The sequence below is a fragment of the Protomyctophum parallelum genome, assembly GCF_964188405.1.
Source record: "Protomyctophum parallelum genome assembly, chromosome: 19".
Lineage (NCBI taxonomy): Eukaryota > Metazoa > Chordata > Actinopteri > Myctophiformes > Myctophidae > Protomyctophum > Protomyctophum parallelum.
Genome location: NC_139717.1, coordinates 23,058,750 through 23,081,143, shown reverse-complemented (window position 1 = coordinate 23,081,143; position 22,394 = coordinate 23,058,750). Strand labels below are relative to the sequence as shown.

The window sequence follows — 22,394 nt, the reverse complement described above, 5'->3', positions numbered from 1 at the left end:
TCTTCCTGTGAAGCACTTTACAATTTAGGCATTTATAGTAGACGCTCTTAATGAATTGATTAATCGAGCGATTTACAGTAAGCAAGAACAAAAAAAACATGGTACATCATATACATGAAGAGTCATCATGAATTATACATATTAAAGCTATAAGAATATCTATAATGAAACATATACTATATAGTGCTATATGTCTACATACAATGTTATCTAAATTAGATACTACTTTGAACTACACTTTGAACTATAATTGTCTGATTTGTGCTATATATAAAAATCACACCCGTGTGAACTGAGTGGTGCAACTCCCCTCTCGCTTGAGAATGCCTCCCTCATCATAGATGAGTTGTGACTAGAATAATAATTAAAATACTTGGCCTAATTAGTGCTATGATTGTTATATAAAGTATTATGAGTAGTATAATCCTCTCTCTCCTTACCGTTTATGAACCCTTAGCATCACTATTCTGAGCATGCCATGTCAAAAAGCAGGGAGCTGACACCTGGGGTAGCCCAATTTATGGAAGCATATGTGGTTTAAGTGGTTAAAAAAATATAATGTGGGTGAATGTAATGCACAATCTAATGTAAAGCATAACCCATGACAATGTCCTGTTCTACACACACTACATGTAGGAGGAGACAACACTTTGTTTTACTCAAGGATCTTAATCTTTATTTATTTTTAACAAAATGTAACAAACATATTTAATAAGGTAACAGACATTATGTTGTATGAATGGAAGTGTTGAACTCTGCTGTCAGATGACAAGTCAACATTGGACTTTACATCATTAAGAGTGGGTTAATGTAAATTTTGTTACTATAAATTAATACGTATTCTGCATTATTCTATGTACCTGATGAGCATTATAATAAAGGTCGCTATTTGTACACTGATATTTACAGAATATAGAAAACCCACATCTATTACACTATCATAATAGGGTTCTAAAGAGTTGGCCTTAGTACCACTATTTTCAATAGAATTTAGAGTCCTTAGCTTGATATGCCCTTTATGCTGATTGAAGCCATATCCTTACAGATGCAGTGGGTGTGTCTTGCTTGATTTCCCTCATTGCAATGAATAGAGCTTGTTCCTTGTTGACCTGCCCATATGCTGCTGTAGGGCATTAAGCAACTAGTCAATATAAAATCCACTAGTCAACCTTGTTGGTACTAGTTGACTAGTTGATAAGAAAAATAATAATATATATATATGTATTTTTTCCCCCCTCAAGATCAGGTAGATTATAATTATAGTCACCAATGTACACAGTTTTTAAATGTACAAATATTTATTTACATAATAGGTAAACTAGTCGACTAGTAAAAATGACTAGAAGTGAATGCCCTATGCTGTTGTATAGAATACGCCTATTTGATGTTTTGTACTCATACCTGACGAAGACCCACACGGGTCGAAACGTTGTTCAATAAAGAATTTTCCTGGGAGCAGAGAAACAGTGTGTGGACATCCCTTACTTTTCATTGTACATATATGTTTGACCAGCACCTGTAGCATTTCTGGAGATGTGTGTGCATCCTGTTGGATCTTGAACATATAGTTTGATGCCATTAAATCATTTAGCTGCCCCCCGGCCCCAGCCTAACTAACACTGGCTAAACCTAACCTTAATGTCACTAGAACAATGCCTAAACCTCACTATGCCTCCACATCGCATAATAGACCATCATTGCAATCCAGGGCATTGCATTATAGGTGAAAGAAAATGAGCAAAAATGAAAATAGTCACATTTATTCAAAATGTCTTTTTTTTGCACATCTATGCGACACATTGTGAGCTTGTAGACTGGCCATTTTCGCCATTCATCGTACGGCAAATAATTTATTTATATTCCTAAACATTTTCAAAGATAGCCTTCCTATGTAATTTCCCCAAAGATAGCGAAAACAACACGTCTACAAGCTCAGAGCAAAGCATCTCAAGTTGTAGATCTGCCATTTTTGTTATATGATTAAGTATAGAGTGCTGAAGTCCTGAGTCACTCGAGTTTTTGACAGCTATGTGTGTGGCCGGGTCTGTCCCTGTCTCTGTGTCCGAGTACGTTACAGCAGTACAGTACAGTAAAGAGTACCACTCACTTCAGACAGGTCTGATTTTTCTCTATGGAGAATAACATGGGCATTGTGGACCAAAAATAAACAAACTGTCTCTGCGATATTCTCTGAGAGGTGCCCATGTATCGTTTATTACAGTCAGCCATATTTAATTCTAGTGAAAATGAAACTAATTCAGCAGCAGAAACATTAGTGTTTTCTCTCAGAAGGTTGATTGAAACGGCCTGGATGATTTGCTTCTTTTTTTTTCAATCACAGTTCTTATATTAGGCGATCTAAAATCCCCCTATGGCGATTACAATGCAAATAAAAAGTACAATGGAAGTAAAAAGTACAGTGGACGTAGCGCCCTCTACAACGATATTGACGTCAGACTTCAGTGCTCTATACACTACAGTGTAGTGACTACACTACAGGGTGGCAAACGTCCTCTATGGGATGCTGCTGGCACACGACGCTGTCCTCCAGAGGCAAACAGGGAGCATTGCGCCAGAGGCTCACAACAGGGTTTAATCGGTTCTATGCACACAGCAGCCATACTGGAAAGCAATTGAGCCTCTTTTACTTACTTTCTTCACAAGTCTTAATTAGGAATGATACTAATACAGGCTCTGTTCCATTTGGTGAAGCACATTGGTTCTCAAACTGTTTCAATTTCTGTTTGGTTAAGCACATTGGCTCTCAAATGTTTTTTAATTTCAAGGACCCCCCCCCCCCCCCCCCCCCCCCCAACAAAATGGGACCAAATGGATCCTTATGGGTCCATTTGGTTCCATTTGTACACTCTCACAGTTGCACACCTGTAGGGTCCATTTGTACACTCTCAAGGAACCATGAGGGTCCACACTTTGAGACACACTGGAACAGAGCCTTCATATTAGTGTCATTTACAATTTAGGCATTTAGCAGGTGCTCTTAATCCAGAGCAATTTACATTAAGCAAGAACAAAAAGCATGGCAATACATCACATACATAAAAAGTTATCATGAATCATATGTAGGCTAAGAACGTAACAGTGGAATATCTATATAATGAAACTATGCATACTACATAGTGCTATTACTACTTAAAATGCTAGTTGAGCCTTTGCATAGGCCTGTAAGGTCTGAATTATCATTATAACTCTATGGTGCTGCTATAGAGGGTATGCGCATGCATAAAGTGAATGGGACATCGAGCGGCAAATCGAGTGGCAAAGTGACTTGGCAAAGTGAGTTTAATGTTGTTTAACATCGTCTAATGCAATCAGATTTGTTTTCTGTTTGGATGTATGGGCTATCAAGGCCAAAAAGTATTTTTTTGCCACTCAGGCATTCCCGCATAACTTCCGGGTATGATGATGTCACACGCATACCCTCTATTGTGCATGTTGGCTCACTGGAAACTCTGCTACACCAGCGGGTCTCAAAGTGTCTTTTAATGGGTTCCAAATGGCCCTGTACGGGTCTATAACTCTTGAGTGTGTACAAATAGAACCAAATGGACCTATATGGGTCCATTTGGTTCCGTTTGTACCAGGAGGGCAGTCAGACAGATATTTTGTGAAGCCACTAAGGAAATCGGGACTTCCTGAAAGTTCATATAATGGCCTGTTGTGGCGCTGTCATTGGGCCCAAAAAAACCCAAAGCTCCATAGAGGTCCATGTATTTGGGCCCAACTTCACCTAGACTGTATTACCTTAATAAACATGGTCATGAATACTTTCTGCTTCCAGTCTCATTTCTCATGTCATAATATTATTTTTGGAAAATTATGGTCCATATGACCATAAAGTCGCGTATGTTCTGAGGGGCGTGGCTACCGTTACAGTCTATGATCGGGAGCCACCCCCCGTTCGAGTCAAAATAAAAACCAACGAAGAAGAAGGGGGGGAAGTCCCGCCTCGTTGTCTGGGCTAGCCAATGGCCAGCTGGGCCCAAACGGATCTAGAAAGATGGCGATTTACAATTCAAGGACTGACAGGCTTCATCTTACGTCCATATCAGACCCGGAGAACGCTTTGTCCATATTTTTTGACAGTCAATGGTTTGTAAGCTCATGGAGTCATGGGGGGTCCCTGAAATAAATTTAAAAAAAGCTTGAGAACCACTATACAAGGTCCATTTGGTTCCATTCGTACACTCTCGAGTTACAGATCTGTATGGGTCCATTTGGTTCCATTTGTACACTCAGGATTATGGGGGTTTGAGAACCACTGCACACTAAATGGACTTAATTAGTATCACCGTTTCCTGTGAAGGAAGTAGGGAAGGGGCCGGGAAGCAAGGAAGCTTTGAGAAGGAAAGGACATGGTTACGTGACTGGGCTGCGCCATGACACTTTCATGGATGGTTTCATGGGAGCCAAACAAATCCAAACTACACCCAGAAGTTCGGCAGAATGCACCGGAGTCGATGAGAGCTCAGTGACCAGCTCATGAACAAACACTATTTCTGAATGTAAAGTAATCGCTTCTGGAAAACAACAGAAGACATTACATTATTGTCTGCCGTGTTGCTTTTCGATGTGTACAACGTGTAATTTTATAGAAGTACCTTTCTGAACGTACCAAGTATCGCGAGACTTCCCACCGTCTGGCAGCCAAATATCGCGATACCCTCGAGCCAGAAACAATACCTGCTGCTGTTTAGATCCTCAGGTAAAAAGATATTCTGTGCACATCGAAAAGCAAGTGATTAGTCTTTGTTTATATCCCTGAAGCGATTATATTGACAAAGGTCTCAATTGTTCATTCACTGCCATGTACTCATTGAACTCCCGTTGTGAGTTTTGCTCCCATGAAAGTGTCCATGAAAGTGTCATGGCGCAGCCCAGTCATGTGACCATTTCCTTTCCTTCTCAAAGCTTTCTTGCCCGGAAGAAGCTAGAGTAAAGGTACTTTCAGAGGGGCAGCGTGTGACACAGACGTAGGCACCACGAAAAAGCTCAACACAACCCAAGTCTAGTCAGTTAATTCAATTCGTGTGCACGAAACAAGCATGCGCGCCACAATTTCACGAGACCGTGCCCGCGTGAATACGCTTGCGTCGTCGCCCCTCGACCTCTCCGCACATCCCATTGAAAATGAATTACTAGCCGCGTTAGTCACTCCCCGTCGTAAAAGGCCTTTATTCTGCGTGCATAGAGCCCAATGTATTTCCAACATGGCTGCTGTGCAATCAGGCATCATACACGCATATCAAACAAATGTTCTGTGTCTTGTCTGTGTTTAATGGCCGCCACAATGCTTTTCCCAATGGGAGTCACATGGTTTGACCAAACATTTGTGTTTGATGGCTGTGTTCTGCCATTAAACGCAGACATAACACAGAATATGTGTTTGATATGTTTGTATGAGGACTCAGAGGCTATTCAAACGTCAAACACAGTTTCCACCCATAAATATCAGCCAGGCACTTTTAATAAGTAGCACAGAGCTTTTTGTAAGAGCAGAAAATACTTTACAAAACATTACATCGCAAAATTACAACCACCGCCGACCAATAGAATTGTCCCGATACCATTTTTTACGAGTACGATTACAAGTACTTAGTTTTTAGTACTCACCAATACAGAGTACCGATACAAGTACTTTTTATTTTTCTTGAATAACCACTTATTTTATCCCCCTTTTTCTCAAATTTAATTTAATTGCCATGCCATGTACTCGTAATGATACTGTAATGTTCAATTAACACAATAATAATAGCCTGAAAGCTTGAATGTTTTGGTACTCGGGTCAGAGTATGCGTTCCGAGTACCGAGTACGAGTACTTCGGCCCGAGTACCCGATACCAGTATCTGTATCGGAACAACTCTACCGACCAACATGACCAACTCCCTCTCTCTCTCTCAGTAGAGTCGAGCTCCGTAACCGAAAGTCTGTTTGATGGCCTCGAAGTAGAACCTCCTCCATCCCTCCTTGGTGCGGTCCTCCTCCTCCACAGGGACCCCCTTGGCCTCCAGATTCAGCTCCGTCTCGTCTCCCTTGTCCCTCAGCGACAGGCTAATGGTGGCGTAGTGGTCTGGAAAATAATAAAACCTCCCTTTAAAAACCCAACTAACTCGTCGGCGCGGGCAGCTAGTGTAGCAGTCCGGCCGACGTGTTTTCAATAAGTCTAACATTCATTAGATATTGGCAGCAACCTTCAGCCAATATACTTACTGCACAAAAAAGAAATAAGAATAGTCAATAAGGTAAGATACTATGAACACACAAATTCACTGTTTCGGAATTCACATACATTAAAGTGTTTTGATTTAGTTGATTTTAAAACAGCACAACTATTATTTAAAGCAAGACATAATCTGCTTCCTGGCAATATCCAAAAAAGGTTTAGGGATAGGGATGGGAGGTATGAGTTGAGAGGGGAATTAAACTTTAAACAAATAGGTGTTGGAACTACCTTGAAGAGCATGTGTGTTTCTGTTCATGGAGTTAAGCTGTGGAACAGCTTGTCTGAGCCAATAAAGCAAAGCAACAACCTAAAGCAATTTAAAAAGAGGCTCAAACAGGAATTATTGGATAAATATATCTTGAAGTAGTACATTTTAGGTTTTTGTCTTTTTTCCTCCCCGTTTCTCGTTTTTATTTTATTTTATTTTATTATAAATGTAATTTGTTTGTTTTGTTTATATGTTGATTGTTATGCATATCCTCATTAGTATTTTGGAATACATTGGGATAATAATAATACATAAGGATAGGCACTAATAAGCTATAAGCTTCTGCCTATGCCTTTTCGATCACCTTAAAAAAAACTGTTTTGTATAATGTCTCTCTGAAAGATCTAAATAAACTATTAATTCATTCATTAGAAGGACAATATCAGTCATCAGAAGCAGAGACGTGTTTTCAACCAGTCTTAGGGCCGATTGATACTCCTATTTTACCGCTGTTTCGGCGCTGTAGTGCCAAAACAGACTTTTATTCAGCTCTAAAATAGGAGTATGAATCGGCCCTAACATTCATTAGGACAATATCAGTCACCAGAAGCAGAGACGTGTTTTCAATGAGTCTAACATTCATTAGGACAATATCAGTCACCAGAAGCAGGCGTGTTTTCAATAAGTCTAACATTCATTAGGAGGACAATATCAGTCACCAGAAGCACAGATGTGCGTTTTCAATAAGTCTAACATTCATTAGATTAGGACAATATCACTATCAGTCACCAGAAGCAGACGTGTTTTCAATGAGTCTAAGATTCATTAGAAGGACAATATCAGTCACCAGAAGCAGAGACGTGCGTTTTCAATAAGTCTAACATTCATTAGATTAAGACAATATCAGTCACCAGAAGCAGAGATGTGAGTTTTCAATGAATCTAACATGGTTAACATGGAAGTTTGAAGTTGAATGCTCTTATACCGTACAGTAAGGGGGGGATAGGTAAATGCAGATATTATGTATTGAATCAACTTAAAACACTGTGCATACACAAGCCTGAGTAGATGTCAGAATAGTGTTGTTTTAAAGCATTAGAAATACAAAGATGCGATAAAACTCATTGACACCAAGAACGTACCGCACGGCCAAGACTTGAACCTCCATCTCATGACGATCTTTTCGTTTGGGACCTGAAGATGGAAACAAAAATGTTACTTTGAATCATTTTGAAATACAAATGGTTTCTTAGTCCCACTGTTTATAGTCTTGGAAACGTCATGTTACAGTGCATAATGTGAATAAGGATAATGATTCTACCATGTAGGCATTGAGCATCTACACTCTTTATCCAGCGTGACTCACAATAACCAAGGTAAACACATACATGGAATGCAGAGAGACAATGTAGTGCCTCAGTAATCTAGGTAGGTAAACCTAGGAATTTAGCAACAGTATAATATAAAAAAATAATCTGTACATTGAAACTATAGACCGATTCCGTAGCAGTTTCATGGTCGCAGTCTACGTATTTCCTGTAGGCGGACTCGACGTAGCTGCGGGGATAAAACCCTCACCAGGCGCACCTCTTCCACTACAGTGAACGGCAGAGTGACTGATGTTAGTTTGCCTCAAACTTTACTCCTTTACCTGCTTTTTTACTAACACTAACATTACAAAGATGCCCAGAACATCAAGATGAACCTGTGTAGTTTATGGCTGCTCCAACAGTAGTGGCAACATAAAAAAAAAAAAAAAACGGAATGCGGTGGCGGAGACCAGAGCCATTGAGTAATGGTTGAGACGAAGCAGTGAAAGATACATAACGCAAGTCTTACCCAATACCAAATATTTCTGTTTTATTAACACAAGGCTGCTGTACTTTATACCTCATACTTTAAATGCTTAGTATGAGGTATAAAATACAGCAGCCTTGTGTTCATAAAACAGAAAGATTGGGTATTGGGTAAGACTGAAATTATGTATCTTTCAGGACCCTTCAGTGCTTTGTCTCAACCATTACTCAATGGCTCTGGTCTCAGCCACCACGGTGGATATTTTGACATTCCGTTTTTTTATTTTATTTATGTTGCCACTACTGTTGGAGCAGCCATAAACTACACAGGTTCATCTCGATGTTCTGGGCATCTTTGTAATGTTAGTGTTAGTAAAAAAGCAGGTATACGAGTAAAGTTTGAGGCAAACTAACATCAGTCACTCTGCCGTTCACTGTAGTGGAAGAGGTGCGCCTGGTGAGGGTTTTACCCCCGCAGCTACGTCGAGTCCGCCTACAGGAAATACGTAGGCTGCGACCATGAGACCCGCTACGGAATCGGTCTATAGGATGGCAGGTCTCAGATCAAATGCTTGTCTGCACTATGTCGTACGACTTGTACCCATGGGCGTAGCTTGAACTTGACCCCAGGGGGTGCGAATGTCTGGGGCATTTTTTTAAACTTTTATTAATTATTTTGCCGTTTTTATACTTTGTGGGCTTTTATAGTGCCCCTAACCCCTACAAATGTGTTATTTAGGACACCAGCGCGCGCACACACACACACACACACACACACACACACACACACACACACACACACACACACACACACACACACACACACACACACACACACACACACACACACACACACACACACACACACACACACACACACACACACACACACACACACACACACACACACGTCATAAGAGAGATGATTACAAACTACAGTCAGAAGCACACCACAAGTTACAACAACAACCGGCATTGACAGGACACTGCAATCCTGCAACTTTAGTCTCAATGTGGGTTTTTTTTACCGGTTAGGTTAAATAAAATGAAAAAGCTCAAAAGAACCTGGCACGGACCTCTAAATTACATTTTAAACTTTGCATAAGTCTGCATGCTCGTTCTAATGCAAATGTTGCACATGAAGTGAAGATTGACCACTCAGACCGACCGCTTCAATGGTCTATGAGTCATGACCAGTCACCACCAGTCACCAGGGGTCCTTAACCCTGAGGGGCTCACCAGGGGGTCCTCTGCAAAATCGGTTAATATAGCAGCCATGGCACAAAATGTTTCAGATGGGGTTTTGTGGCCAAATGCATATTAATTTCATCAGGTCTCTTTACCACCCCATGTATATAGGTTTTGTCGGCTTGTTCATATTCAGTATTACTAAAGCTTGGTTTCACCTGAAGACAGTGTCTTTGGGTTTCTCTCCCTTGTTCATGTCAAATCATCTGAGGTGACACATAGACGGATGCATATCTTTTGTCCCACGTCCTTCAAGTCAGACACGCAATAGTCCGACACCCATACCTCAAACCTAACCCTAATCCTTAACCCGGAAACCTAACCACACGCGGAAGCCACAGATGAGTCTTAACCGGCCACGTACAGTATGTCGGAGCCACGGGTGAGTCTTAACCCGCCACGTTCCACGGACTATTGGTACGTCTGAGACTCGGACTAACGTATGCCCCCCTGAAATAGACAATGCACCAAACATGAACATCATCAGCACTGCCTTGTTGCAATGCAGAAGCACTGTGTGTCCGTGCACCGTTTGTTGTCGCATTCATATGCCATATAGACGCATTTCCAGACAACGTCACGCTGACAAGAACCTGGATGCGCACGCAGGTCGGTGGCAAAAGAAACCGATGGCTGATTAGATGCAATGTAGAAGTGAAAATGCATCCCATCAAACTTTCAGATGCCGTTTGCCTCCCATTGTGGAAGAAGTTGGTTTAGGGTGGATGTTTACTGTGATCTCTAGCTCTTGAAAGATACAGCTTGGTTTATGTTGTGTAAACTTGTGAGTGTTGGTACCCTAAACATACATGGGGACACAGGGACACAGCCAGGGACGGACATTGCTGTTCCTTGGAGTGGCTGCACCACTCAACAATAAAAGTGAATCTCAAAGCATTCGTCCCACAAACCACACGTCCAGTCTCCCAAGGGAGCGCTCCCCATGATCACTGCTGCTTGATCGCTGAGCTGATTCCCCTCAAACTTGATTTATGCTCCGCCAATGCAAAAGGTGTTGGGCGCAGAGAATGGCAGAGAACAGAACAGCAGACCTCTGAGCTCACAGTGGCTTGAACTAGGGCATTCACTTTTAGTAATTTTTACTAGTTGACTAGTTGCCTAGTTTACTAGTCGACTAGTTGTTTAACTACATATTATGTAAAAAAAAATATATATATGCAAATAAATATTTGTACATTTTAAAACTGTGTACATTGGTGCCTATAACAATAATCTACCTGATCGGCCCAGGCCGTAGCGTAACGGTCTGGGCACCGGACTGGTAATCCAGTCGCAGTGTGCCGCGGGTTCGACTCCCGGACCCGACACGGCCTTTACTGCATGTCATCCCCCCATCTCTCTCCCGTTTCCTGTCAGCCTACTGTCTGTCCCTTCAAAAATCAATAAAAGGCGTAAGCCGCAAAAAAAAATCTTAAAAAAAAAAAAAAAAAAATCTACCTGATCTTGAGGCATTTTTTTAAAGCCATTTTTTTATCAACTAGTGAACTAGTCGACAAGTGGATTTACTAGTCGACTAGTTGAATAGTCGACTAGTTGCTTAATGCCCCAGCCAGAACCACAACGCGATGTAAGCTTGTATGCATTCCGGGTGCGCAACACCGTTGGCGGGGTAAAGTATAAATCTGTCTCACTATAGGGTGGCGTCTCACCAGCCAACAACACAACAAGAGTTTGACTGAACTGAAACCAATCGCTTCGCAAAACAACAGCTTTGGGGGGGGGGGGGGGGGATCTGTTGGGAATTGATTACATGAAACTGGCACCTGTGTGTGCAGTCTCAATGTTTCACTGGGGAAATAATCATCATCCTTACCAGTTCCTGGAACTCTCCGTGCACGTTCCCGTTCATCATCTGGAACTTTCCTCCCCGGCAGCCGTCGACGATGGCGTCGGACCGCGTGAACACCTGGACAAACTGCATCATGGGAGATTAGGAGGAGAGCGTTAGTGCAGCTATTAACCCATTTAGACCCGAGGACACAGAGATTCAGTATGAGGTGTGATTCCGTGTGTGTGTTCTTGTATTAGTGTTAGGATGAGATGTTTAGAGGTTAGGTTTAGGGATTAGAGATGAGAGTTATGCACGGTTTATACTTGATTGTGTCGTGCAGTGCACTGAATAATAGCCGATCTACAAGCTCCCGATTTTAAAAAGGTTAAAAATGGCATTACAAGGTTAAAAATGGCATTACAAAAAAAATAGCATTCATAAAACCGCTGTGTCCTCACATGTATGGAATAAAATAGCATTCATAAAATCGCTGTGTCCTCACGTGTATAGAAATAGTATATTTATATAGTGAGCGCGGGCAGAACTGCTCAGACGTAACATAGGTAAACTATGCATAAGCAAACTATGCGTAATTCCAGTGGCTTTCAACCCTTTTCATATCAAGGCCCATTATTACTTGCGCAAGCAGAGCGCGCAAGTAATATTTTTCGTCCAGGTATGACGCTGTTTGATGCGTATGCACCGTGCCAGCGTATGATGTAATGACTACTTGTGCTTGATATGGCAGTGGTGTCAGATTACATACATGTATACATGGGGGCATTACCTTTAATCCTCCCGACACTAAAACATATCGTCATTACGTCACCATCGAAAACCAATTACACCCTGGCATTGGGTCCTTTAATCCACATCTATATTACGTCATCATTGAGAGCTAGTTGTACCAGTTATACCCTGGAAACATACGCATCAAACGGGGCATACGCAAAGTGACCACAGTATACTGCTAATCAACTTACGAATTACATACACATAGAGGCATTTCCTTTAATCCACCCGACACTGTACTTGCACGCTCTGCTTGCGCACTAGTAGGCCATTTATGGCCTACTTGTGTGCAACAAGCAAGTAGGCACTCGACAGAGTGCATTTTAGCCACGGACCACAATTTGATGAGGTTTAGCCTCTCAGACCCAAAACTAAAGAATATGTCCACAATTCCATGCTGTATTGATATGGGTACCATTAGGAGAGATAACAGGCAAACAAACATCAAAATAGAAATTCTTCTAAATTCTCTAATTGTGTAGACTTCTTGGAAATTAACTTTGAACCAAATGGACCTGTAAGGATCCATGTTACACTCTCAAGAGATCTATATGGGTTAATTTGTTACCAACTCTCCATATTTTTGTTTTTCTGTCTCTACTTAGTATAGTGATAGCTTAAATGATCTATAAAGGAGTATGGGGGGTGATTTATAACATTCCGATTCAATTTTTACTAACATAACTTGTGACTATCTCTTGAACTCAGATTAGCCAATTTATACATTATTACTTCCGTTGTAAATTATTGTATTTTTTTATTGTCATTTTATATAGTTTTATGTTTTGTCCTATTGTTTACACTTGGTCAAATATGTATAGTTGTTTGATTGGACTGTTCTTTTTATTTTTTTGTGTGTCTGTACTTTATTATCTTTATTATTATTATATATTTTTAATATATTGTCTTAAAAGGAAAAATATATGACGATAACTGTGGGGGATAGGGGAGAAAATGGAAAAAAAAGGCTATGTCCACCTGTCAACTTGTTAAAACTTTCTACCAATAAAAACATTAAAAGAAAAAATAAAAGAAAATGAGGGTGAGCATTCCGGATACTGTGTGTGTGTGTGTGCACACCTCCTGCTTGAGGAAGGTGACGTAGAGCTCGTCGGGCGACGTCAGGAACACCTCTTGGAGCGAGAAGCTGCACGTCGAGAGTCGAACCCCGGCTGAGCCACCGCTGGAGGGGGCGGGGCTGGGGGCCGAGCTAATCTGACAACGGACACCGGACAACACAGCATGATTAGAATGTCCGTTACTCGGACGGAGAGACAGAGTAGGGCTGCACAATTAATTGCAAAAAAAGATATCGCAATCTAGATTCAGACACCTACATTTTAGTAGGTATCGTGCAGCAATAGTTGGCTGTCCGGTTCATTTGAGTTACTCTTATGTTTTTGCTACAAGAGCACTTTGATGTTGTCCGTTTGAAGCCACAGTAGTTGGTACTAGATGACACATTTATAATGCAGTGATGTTCAGAAACTACAGACAATACATATTTTCATTGACAAAATGAGAACCGTGTGAGAATCGTGATGTCAATTCTTGTGGAGAGTCGTTGTCTTACCTGTGTTTTGTTGGGCATGACCTTGGTGGGTGTTTTGGTGGTGGTGGTGGTGGGTGTGTTGGCCTCGTTGGCCTGCTTGTCTGTGGGCAGAATCATGCCCTGGGTGTACTCTGAAACCAAAGGCATATTAAAAGGAAGGTAAGGCCATTGACTTCATGCCCTGGGTGAAACTTTTACACGACAACCACCCTAAGGACTACTATCTGTACCAACGGTATCTACAGTACTATCTGCACTGCACATAGAAACAGAGCTGTGAACTATAAACACATCTTAAATCAGATTTCTGTATACTATTTAAATAGTTTTGAGAAAGAACTGCTGCTATTTGTCTCAAAATGACTGCAAAAAAATTGCTATTTGTTTCAAAAAAGCTTTATATCATGTATACAACGATGCTATGTGACATAGCTCTGTCTATACAAAATGCTGTACCCCCCTCCAACTGTATATACTTTCCCCATTTTCAACAGTTTTTTTATTGTATTTTGAGACTTGCTTTGGCAATGTAAACGTATGTTTTCTCATGCCAATAAAGCTCCTTTGAATTGAATTGACAACGGTCTCCAGAGAAAACTGTAAAGTCCTGTTGCGTTCTCATTTTGTATTCGGCCTTTACACGAAGACGCAACGGCTGTAGTGTGCATGCCAGGTGGCCAGGTGGCGTTGGCGCACCTAGCGCCATGATATTGGAGACCATCTCATCAGGTGGTGGTCCGTGGCTCAAATGCAGAAAAAATAATGGACCTTGATATGAAAAGGGTTGAGAACCTCCCGATATAAAAGTATAAATGCAGTGTTACCTGATCGCAGGTGTTTGACATACAGTCCCATAGCTGAACGCACTTTCTTGATTCCCTCTCTCTTCATCAGGTTCAACAGCGGCGTGGAGGGTTCGTCTTTACACAGAGACACACTGATCTGCGTGCGCACACACACACACACACACACACACACACACACACACACACACACACACACACACACACACACACACACACACACACACACACACACACACACACACACACACACACACACACACACACACACACACACACACTTACTAAGAAGTTTTCAGAGACCAGAAGGAACGCAGGACCGCATGTCAGGAATCAATCTATATTCTTTATTTCACACTTTTTATTAGACAGATACAGACCTTTGCCACCTAGCCCAACCCCCATGCAAATGTGAGAGACCTCTATACCCTTTTCAGAGTCACACAAGAACAGCTGGTTTCAATCCCAACATGGGGTTCGTTTAGCCGTCTCACACGTACACCCGACATTTGTAAATACAGGTGCCGTGAATCAGCTGCTGTGTCCTCCCAATCAGGGAAGCACAGGTGCTGCTCTCACCAGTGTTGTTTCCGTCGACTGTCGACTAAGACGAAAAATGTTCGTCGACTACCTTTTTTCACTGACGAAAACTAAATAGAAACTAAATGAAAACTAAGCTACGATGACTAAAACTAAGACTAAATATATCGACAATTCCTTCAAGAAATAAAAACTAAAGACTAAAGACTAAAATGTTAGGAAGGGACTAGTGGACAAGAGATCCAGTACAAGTCATTTTACACTTGGATGCATGCTGAAAATAGCCGATCTACAAGCTCACAACGCGTCGCAGCGTGACGTGTTGTGAGCTTGTAGATCGGCTATTTTCAGCAAGTGTAAAATCAGCCATACGACATCAAGGCCCGCCAAAACACATTTTAGTCGACTAAATCAACTGTAGAAGTGTAGATTTAGTCGACTAAAATCATGTGACATTTAGTTGACTAAAACTAGACTAAGGGCCGATTCATACTCCTATTTTAGAGCCGAATAAAAGTCGGTTCGGCTCTGTAGAGCCTACAATGTGAAGTAATTTGAGGTTCGGGGGGGGGCGGGTACCGTCCTAAAGTCGGCTCTTCGGTGCTACTGAAAATTTCTGACGAGCCGAAATCATTTCGGCACTACAGCGCCGAAACAGCTGTAAAATAGGAGTATGAATCGGCCCTAACACTAAAACATTCCAGGTAACTGAAATGTGACTAAAACTAAGTGGAAACTATTCAAGAGACTATGACAAAAACTAAAATCAAAGTCTGCTGACAAAAACAACACTGCTGTGTCCCCCCAATCAGGGAAGCACAGGTGCTGCTCTCAGCCCCCTGGAGAGTGACAAACTACCCAGCTTAGAATTAAAGGTTAGTATGTTAAATGAATCAATACCACAATGCGTGACTAATGATGCGTTCACACTGGCAGATGCAAAGGATGCAGAGATACAAAGCTACACAGTAGCTGAAGTTGAAACCCGCTCAACTTTTTTGTATTATTATGTATCTTTGTGTCCTCATGTCGCTGGCTTCCATTGAAAATGTATGGTAGGCTGTATCTTTTACATCTGCCTGTGTGAAGGCAGCATAATGTGGATTTGTGTGTGTGTGTGTGTGTGTGTTCTTACATCCAGGTCATCCATGTCATTCTCATCAGAGAGGTTGGGGATGTCCACATTTCCTTTGTATTTTATACCAGTCGTAGATGTTCCTGTAATGAAACGCATATTCATGTTGTTAATGCAACATGTTCAAATGTTGCCAAATTAAACTATATTCTATTGTGGAAACTCATATTAGACCATATCGTTGTCTGGGGTTTACATTTAGGAGGATGGAGACATGGTTGCTTCATTTTGCCTAGCAACCCAGAACCAATGAATGCGTTGCTTAGCAACCCAGAACCATTCATACGTTGCCTAGCAACCCAGAACCATTCCTACGTTGGAGAAGAGTATGGTCTATCGTAAACCACTGGAAAGACCATTGGACGTCTATTAGACGTCTTTGGCAGTGAAGCGTTGCATTTAACACCCGAATTATCCTTCCTAAATAGTAACGCCCAGCGCTCAGGACGGAGATTAATAAAAGGACGGAGATTTATTGATATCAAAACCGATCGCATCAAAGGCTGGGAGCGCCTGTTGGGCAACATTCGATGTAATTTCCGGTTGGGACGTAATCCAAAATGTTCCCCCCCATTTTAGCAGATCAGATGGAAAATCTTAAAACGTGATTAACTCTTGATCTAAATCATTCTGTCCAATTCTAAGCAAAGATTATGTTTTAGGCGGGGCATCGCGGTCCCGTCGCTAGTGGCCTTAGAATTAATCATACCTCCCGTTGTTGTCGATCGCCTCGGGGGTGTTTTGGCTACTTCAGCTACATCGGGGATAGCCCCTGGTGCGTCGCTAAATGTGCTCCGTTGCTGCAAATCGCTGGACGCTCTGATTTAATGGTCCTAAATACCCCCAGGCGTTCGGGGTGTTAATAGGAAGTCTATAGACTAGGGCTGTCCCAATATACTTTTTTTGTTTCTGATCCGATTTCAGTCAGCCGATACCGATACAGAATACCGATACCAGTGTGTTTATTATCTATCTATCTATATTATATATATATATATATATATATATATATCTCGTGTTGTGTTTATAGCAGACACCTCACTCAAATGTGCACTTGCAGTTTGGGCAACTCCAAAGCAAACTCCAAATGCCCCAACATTGTATGTACCTGCCATAGTGTCAACCCCTTACCCCTGTGTTAGATCGGGGGTTAGACTGGCATTTTCGCCGATACCGATATGACCCGATATGACAAATAAGGGCCGATACCGATACTTTTCCGATACCGATACAGTATCGGGACATCTCTACTATAGACGTTCTTGAGGTGTGTTAAATAGCTCTATATTGTGATAGTAATCATTACAATTTAGGCATTTAGCAGGCGCTCATAATCCAGAGCGATTTACAGTGAGCAAGAACAACAGATGGTAATACATCAAATACATAGAAATAGTCATCAAGGATCATAAGTAAGAACCTAACATCCGTTACAGTAGAAATTTTATCGGTACAATGAAACTTTGAGTATACACAATAGAATGCTGGGGGAAGTTATATAATGGGGAGTTAATTCCATAGTTTTGGAGCCAAAAACAATACTAGTGGTTCTCAAACTCCCTCATTTCACGGACCACCATAAACTCTGAGAGTGTACAAATGGACCTGTAAAGGCCCCGGCCTACGTGCTTCAGTTTTAGCCATCCTCACCCACGGTGGTAATCATCATCATACTATTATTACTATTATTATCCCATTCAGGACGGGAACCCCTTTTGGTGTTTCAAGCATTATGTTATACTTTAGCTATTGACAAATTGCAGATGTACAAGCTCATAGCGCGGCACCGAGTGCCGCGATACGAGCTTTTAGATCTGCTATTTTTTTTAAACCGTGATAATGTGGTGCAAATCTTTGAATATACAGTATATTCTTCCAGAGCGTACGTTTTTCACTCAAATCTTTGCTTCCAGGGGAGGGGGGGTGGGGGCGGGGGGTGTCCCTGGAACAACATATTTTCTGATGTGGGTCGGCAGCCAATTAAATATATTTATGGGGGTCCTTAACATAAAAACGTTTGAGAACCACTGACTAGAAACATGGCTTTTTCATGAAAACTGTCAGGATTTAGAATCGTCCTCGGGTCTTAAAATGGCTTCTTCTTAGAGGTGGTATATATATACGGACCCATCCATGAGGCTCGGAGGACCCACTCGTAGAAGAAGATGAGTTTCCCTTTGCGGTTGTTGACGGACGACTCTCCGTCCAGCTTGGGGACGTCGGTGATGTAACAGCTGCCCTCAGGACCCTCCACCCGGACCTCCAGCAGCAACTCTTTCAGGTGGTCCGAGGACCAGCCTGTCGCATCCCGCTCCGTCCTGGAAACACACGCACGCGCGCACACACACACACACACACACACACACACACACACACACACACACACACACTTCCTTAAGTGACTATGTGTGTGTGTGTGGGTGGGTGGGTGGCTGGGTGCGCCTGAGCACGAAAACAGCTCTGTCATTTCTCAACCGTTTCGGACGCGGGGCGGCTCGCCGGAATCGGGCCGGCACCCTGGGTGCGTTCCCCCACACGGAGTTGCACCACTTACTTCACACGGGTGTGATTTTTTAAATACATTTGTCTTTTTAACCATAAGCCTACAGCACAAAAATAGCAGATGTTATGAAAACGATGCAAAAAGTCATTTCTTTGTATATTTCATTTTCAGTGATTTTATGTCATATCTGACCCGTGTAATTTTACAGAAATTACATTTGTATTCATTATTATTATTATTATTATTATTATTATTATTATTATATGTCAATGGTCAATGCCAAAAAAACACAATGAAATCGAAACTACTGTGTGACAATCAATCGTTAACTTACTGTAAATGTTTTGTATCGCGACAGCCTTATCTGAGCTGTAGTTGTAAGCGCCAGTGTCAGATTTATAAATACCCTGCCATGTGCGAGCGAGCGAGCGCGCACACACACGCACACGCCATCTGGGCCACCATCTCTGATCCTAAAATAACCCTTGGCTACAGCTACGACCCCCCACCCAACACACATGGGCCTACACGTACAGTACACACTGCAAGTTACAACAGTCCACAAACTTCTAGTCTCTAGTGGTCATTCCAGAAGGTTCTGGAAACCAGGGCTACTGGGTTTCCTTTCTTTTAAGGCACCTCACTCAACCATAAACACATCCATCCATTCATTTATAGCCTAATACTAATAGTAATAATAATAATGACAATAATGCCAGCTGGTAGATCACAATCTCACTGCTAAACCACACCGTTTTGTCACTCTGATGAATTGAACAATGTGGACCCTGTTGTAAACAAGTGTAATGCTTAATTGGGTCGTCCACTCACAGTTGACAGTCTTTGTATTGAGTTTGTGCTTAAAATGTACTGTAAATTCTACAAACTGTTAATAAATATTTCAATCAATCAAAAACTCAGTATCTAGGGCTTTATGACATGCATTCCAACTCTTTGTGATTACAGTTTCCGATATGATATCCATACTAAACTACTATTAGAAAAATACGTCGTATGCGGACGTGTAAATGTTAATAATGTAACCATCTGGACGGATAAATAACGTTCAATACAATAGACCCATGCTTATAAATACAACATACAATATAGCAACCAACAACAAACGATAATGATGAACTATAGCCAGCTAGCGGGTCTCACCAGTGCCAGTTGTTGACGTTAGTCGCGTCTGCTCTCTCCTCCACTATCCAGCGTGGGTCTCCTTCTCCCCATTTAGCCATTGGTGGTGTGTGTGTGTGTGTGTGTGTGTGTGTGTGTGTGTGTGTGTGTGTGTGTGTGTGTGTGTGTGTGTGTGTGTGTGTGTGTGTAATCCCCCCAATCCAATAAACACGTCAACTTCAATGAACAATAACTGAATTGATCTGCGTCGATTTGAGCCCAAATGGACGTTTATAAATCCCTGTCGTGGGCAGCAGAGCAGCTGATCGCTGGACAGGGTACTGTCTCTCTCTCTCTCTCTCTCTCTCTCTGTGTGTGTGTGTGTGTGTGTGTGTGTGAATGAAGTGAAGTGAAGTGAAATAGATACCGGCACAAGTTTATACACGTCACATCCGTGCCAGTGTTGCCAGATGTAGGAGAGAAACAAGCAACCATAATAGGCTATGTGAAATTGTTGAAGATGAAAACTATTCAGTCCAAAAATAGTGACTTTGAATTTGTGGCCTTTTTGATTCATTGAATACTTTAATGTTAACAGTTTGAAAATAGTATGGTTCTAAAAGGACAACACGAAAAGCCATCCTGTGGGTCCTCTAACCGCGTAAATTTGATGATTTTATTTTATTTATTTTTATTTAGTTTAGTTTTTTTACATCAGGACCCTGATGTAAACAAGTCTTAGTGCTTTTTCTGGTTTTACATCCTCTTAGCAGATTTTGTATTGACTCGATCGTAGCCCGGACAGCATTCCTTTTCGGGTTTATGATCCTGTCGGGAGCGGATGATATCGTTACATCATGTTGTAGGCTAGTCATTGTTTTGTAGTCATCAGGCAGGAGCCATCAATCTGGAACTTCCTTTCCCTCAAACCGATTTTTCTCAATAAAAGCCGAGGGGTAGGAGAGAACGAGTCAGGCTTTTATTCAGTTCGGAAATGCACCCTGAACGCACTGGTGTGCTCTCTTGTCGTTCGTTTATTCAGTGCACTTGGTGCGTTGTCGTTCGAAAATCCAGTGCGCTGCGCACCGGGTGTGCCGAGTGCCCGCAATAAGCGACCCTACCCTGAAGCTGGGGTTGTCCGGTGTGAATACGTCACAGCTGTGGTCGTTCGTAAATAAGGCACACTGAACACACTCTGTGACGTCACCGCCCACAACACTCAACAAACTGACCACATTCCCGGTGCGCATTTCCGAACGCACCCCTAAATTATTCTGGTTTTAGGGAAAGGAAGTTCCAGATTGATGGATCCTGCCTGATGACTACAAAACAAAACAATGACTACAACATGACGTAACTGTTATGGTTCGCTCTCCATCACCTCTACATCCATGTGTGTGGGTGTTCTGGGCACTTCAGCGCCACCAGAGGACTGCAGTTGTGGTCCTTTCAAGTAATCATGAGTGTTTTCTTGAACCCTTGGAACAAATTCAAGAATAGCAAAACATAATTTCGGATTCCAATTAGATGGAGAGGAGGAAGACATACCACCATTACTCCAGAACCTCGACATCAATGATGGCCCCTTCACGGTCAGTGAGTTAGCCACGGCGAAAGCGACACTGAGGTCCTCATTCACAACGGCGTTTACGCTCATAACGTTAGCGGAAAGGCATTTACGTGGATTTCCCACATTAATTTAGAATTCATGGAAATGGCCGTGAACTTGACGCTCACGTAGGTTGGTCGGAAACTCCGCCAAATATACGGGACCTCTTTAGGTGGCGGAGAAATCTACGCAAGCATACACTTGCGTACAATGCGTAGGCTATAGATTTATTCAGAAGGCTTTAGTCTTCATGCTGAATCAATAAATTGTTCCCAAATCTCAGATAAAATATGTAGGCATGTGTCCCCAATATTGGTCAGAACATAAAAAAATGATAGCCTATATAAAAGCCAAGTATCACTTGCCTAAATGCATGCATTCTAGAGGCAAGTTAGCCTAGAGTCCCATACAGAAACTGCCCCGCAAGCACGACACCTTTTTATTTATTTATTAGGATATTTCTATCATGCGCGATTAGGGCTGCTCACTCGGCAGCCTTCTACTCGAAGTGCAACGGTTGTGAGCTTGTAGATCGGCTCTCGCGGACTTGCGCTGCATGTTAAAAAACAAACTCACAATTATAACTAGAAAGAGGCAATTCTGGGAAATTGCAAAGTGTGGTTGCCCACATCGCACCCGTCGAAAATGGAATTGCTTTTGTCTCTGCGTTGATTAAGCCACCCTCGACATCTGATTCAGATTTGGGATGGATCGGACATTCCGTGCGTGAATTGTGGCGTTTTTTGTAAAATAGGCCCCTCCCACTAACTTTGGAAGACGATTACGGCCGAACGATACAAAATATCTAAATTCTGACTGTGCTGTTTTAATCGGATAGGTCCCGAGATCATGTGTACCGATTTTTGTGAGATTTGGACAAAATCTGTAGGAGGAGGAGCAAAAAGTGTGTTTTGAACAAAATTCAAAATGGCGGGAAATCTATCTAGACGCAAATGGGCGGGGCCTATATGGGGAGATGCGTCATGACCCAAGGAATCCAGGGAAAAAATATTTTTGATTTTACGACCTACGGTTCAAGAGTTATACCCAAAAAT

At 41.9% G+C, this 22,394-nt stretch overlaps 1 protein-coding gene across 1 annotated transcript; it reads right to left on the bottom strand.

The window, feature by feature from the left end:
• Positions 1 to 1,744: 1,744 nt before the first annotated feature.
• LOC310876470 (activator of 90 kDa heat shock protein ATPase homolog 1-like) lies at positions 1,745 to 20,115 on the bottom strand. The gene is made up of 9 exons (XM_083790013.1): positions 19,773 to 20,115; positions 18,236 to 18,426; positions 16,109 to 16,191; positions 14,455 to 14,572; positions 13,652 to 13,761; positions 13,159 to 13,293; positions 11,329 to 11,430; positions 7,593 to 7,644; positions 1,745 to 6,089 (listed from the first exon to the last, which is right to left on the bottom strand). The coding sequence occupies exons 1-9, from the start codon at positions 19,850 to 19,852 to the stop codon at positions 5,917 to 5,919; spliced, it is 1,044 nt and encodes a 347-aa protein (XP_083646139.1). The 5' UTR covers positions 19,853 to 20,115; the 3' UTR covers positions 1,745 to 5,916.
• Positions 20,116 to 22,394: the final 2,279 nt, after the last annotated feature.

What these genes read in the sequence shown, in the direction of transcription:
- LOC310876470 (XM_083790013.1), bottom strand. Translation starts at nt 19,852, where the DNA reads ATGGCTAAATGGGGAGAAGGAGACCCACGCTGGATAGTGGAGGAGAGA. An exon ending in ATGACATGGATGACCTGGAT is followed by an intron (nt 14,573 to 16,108) that starts GTAAGAACACAC and finishes GTGCGCACGCAG; the next exon opens with ATCAGTGTGTCTCTGTGTAA. An exon ending in TGTCAAACACCTGCGATCAG is followed by an intron (nt 13,762 to 14,454) that starts GTAACACTGCAT and finishes CTTTGGTTTCAG; the next exon opens with AGTACACCCAGGGCATGATT.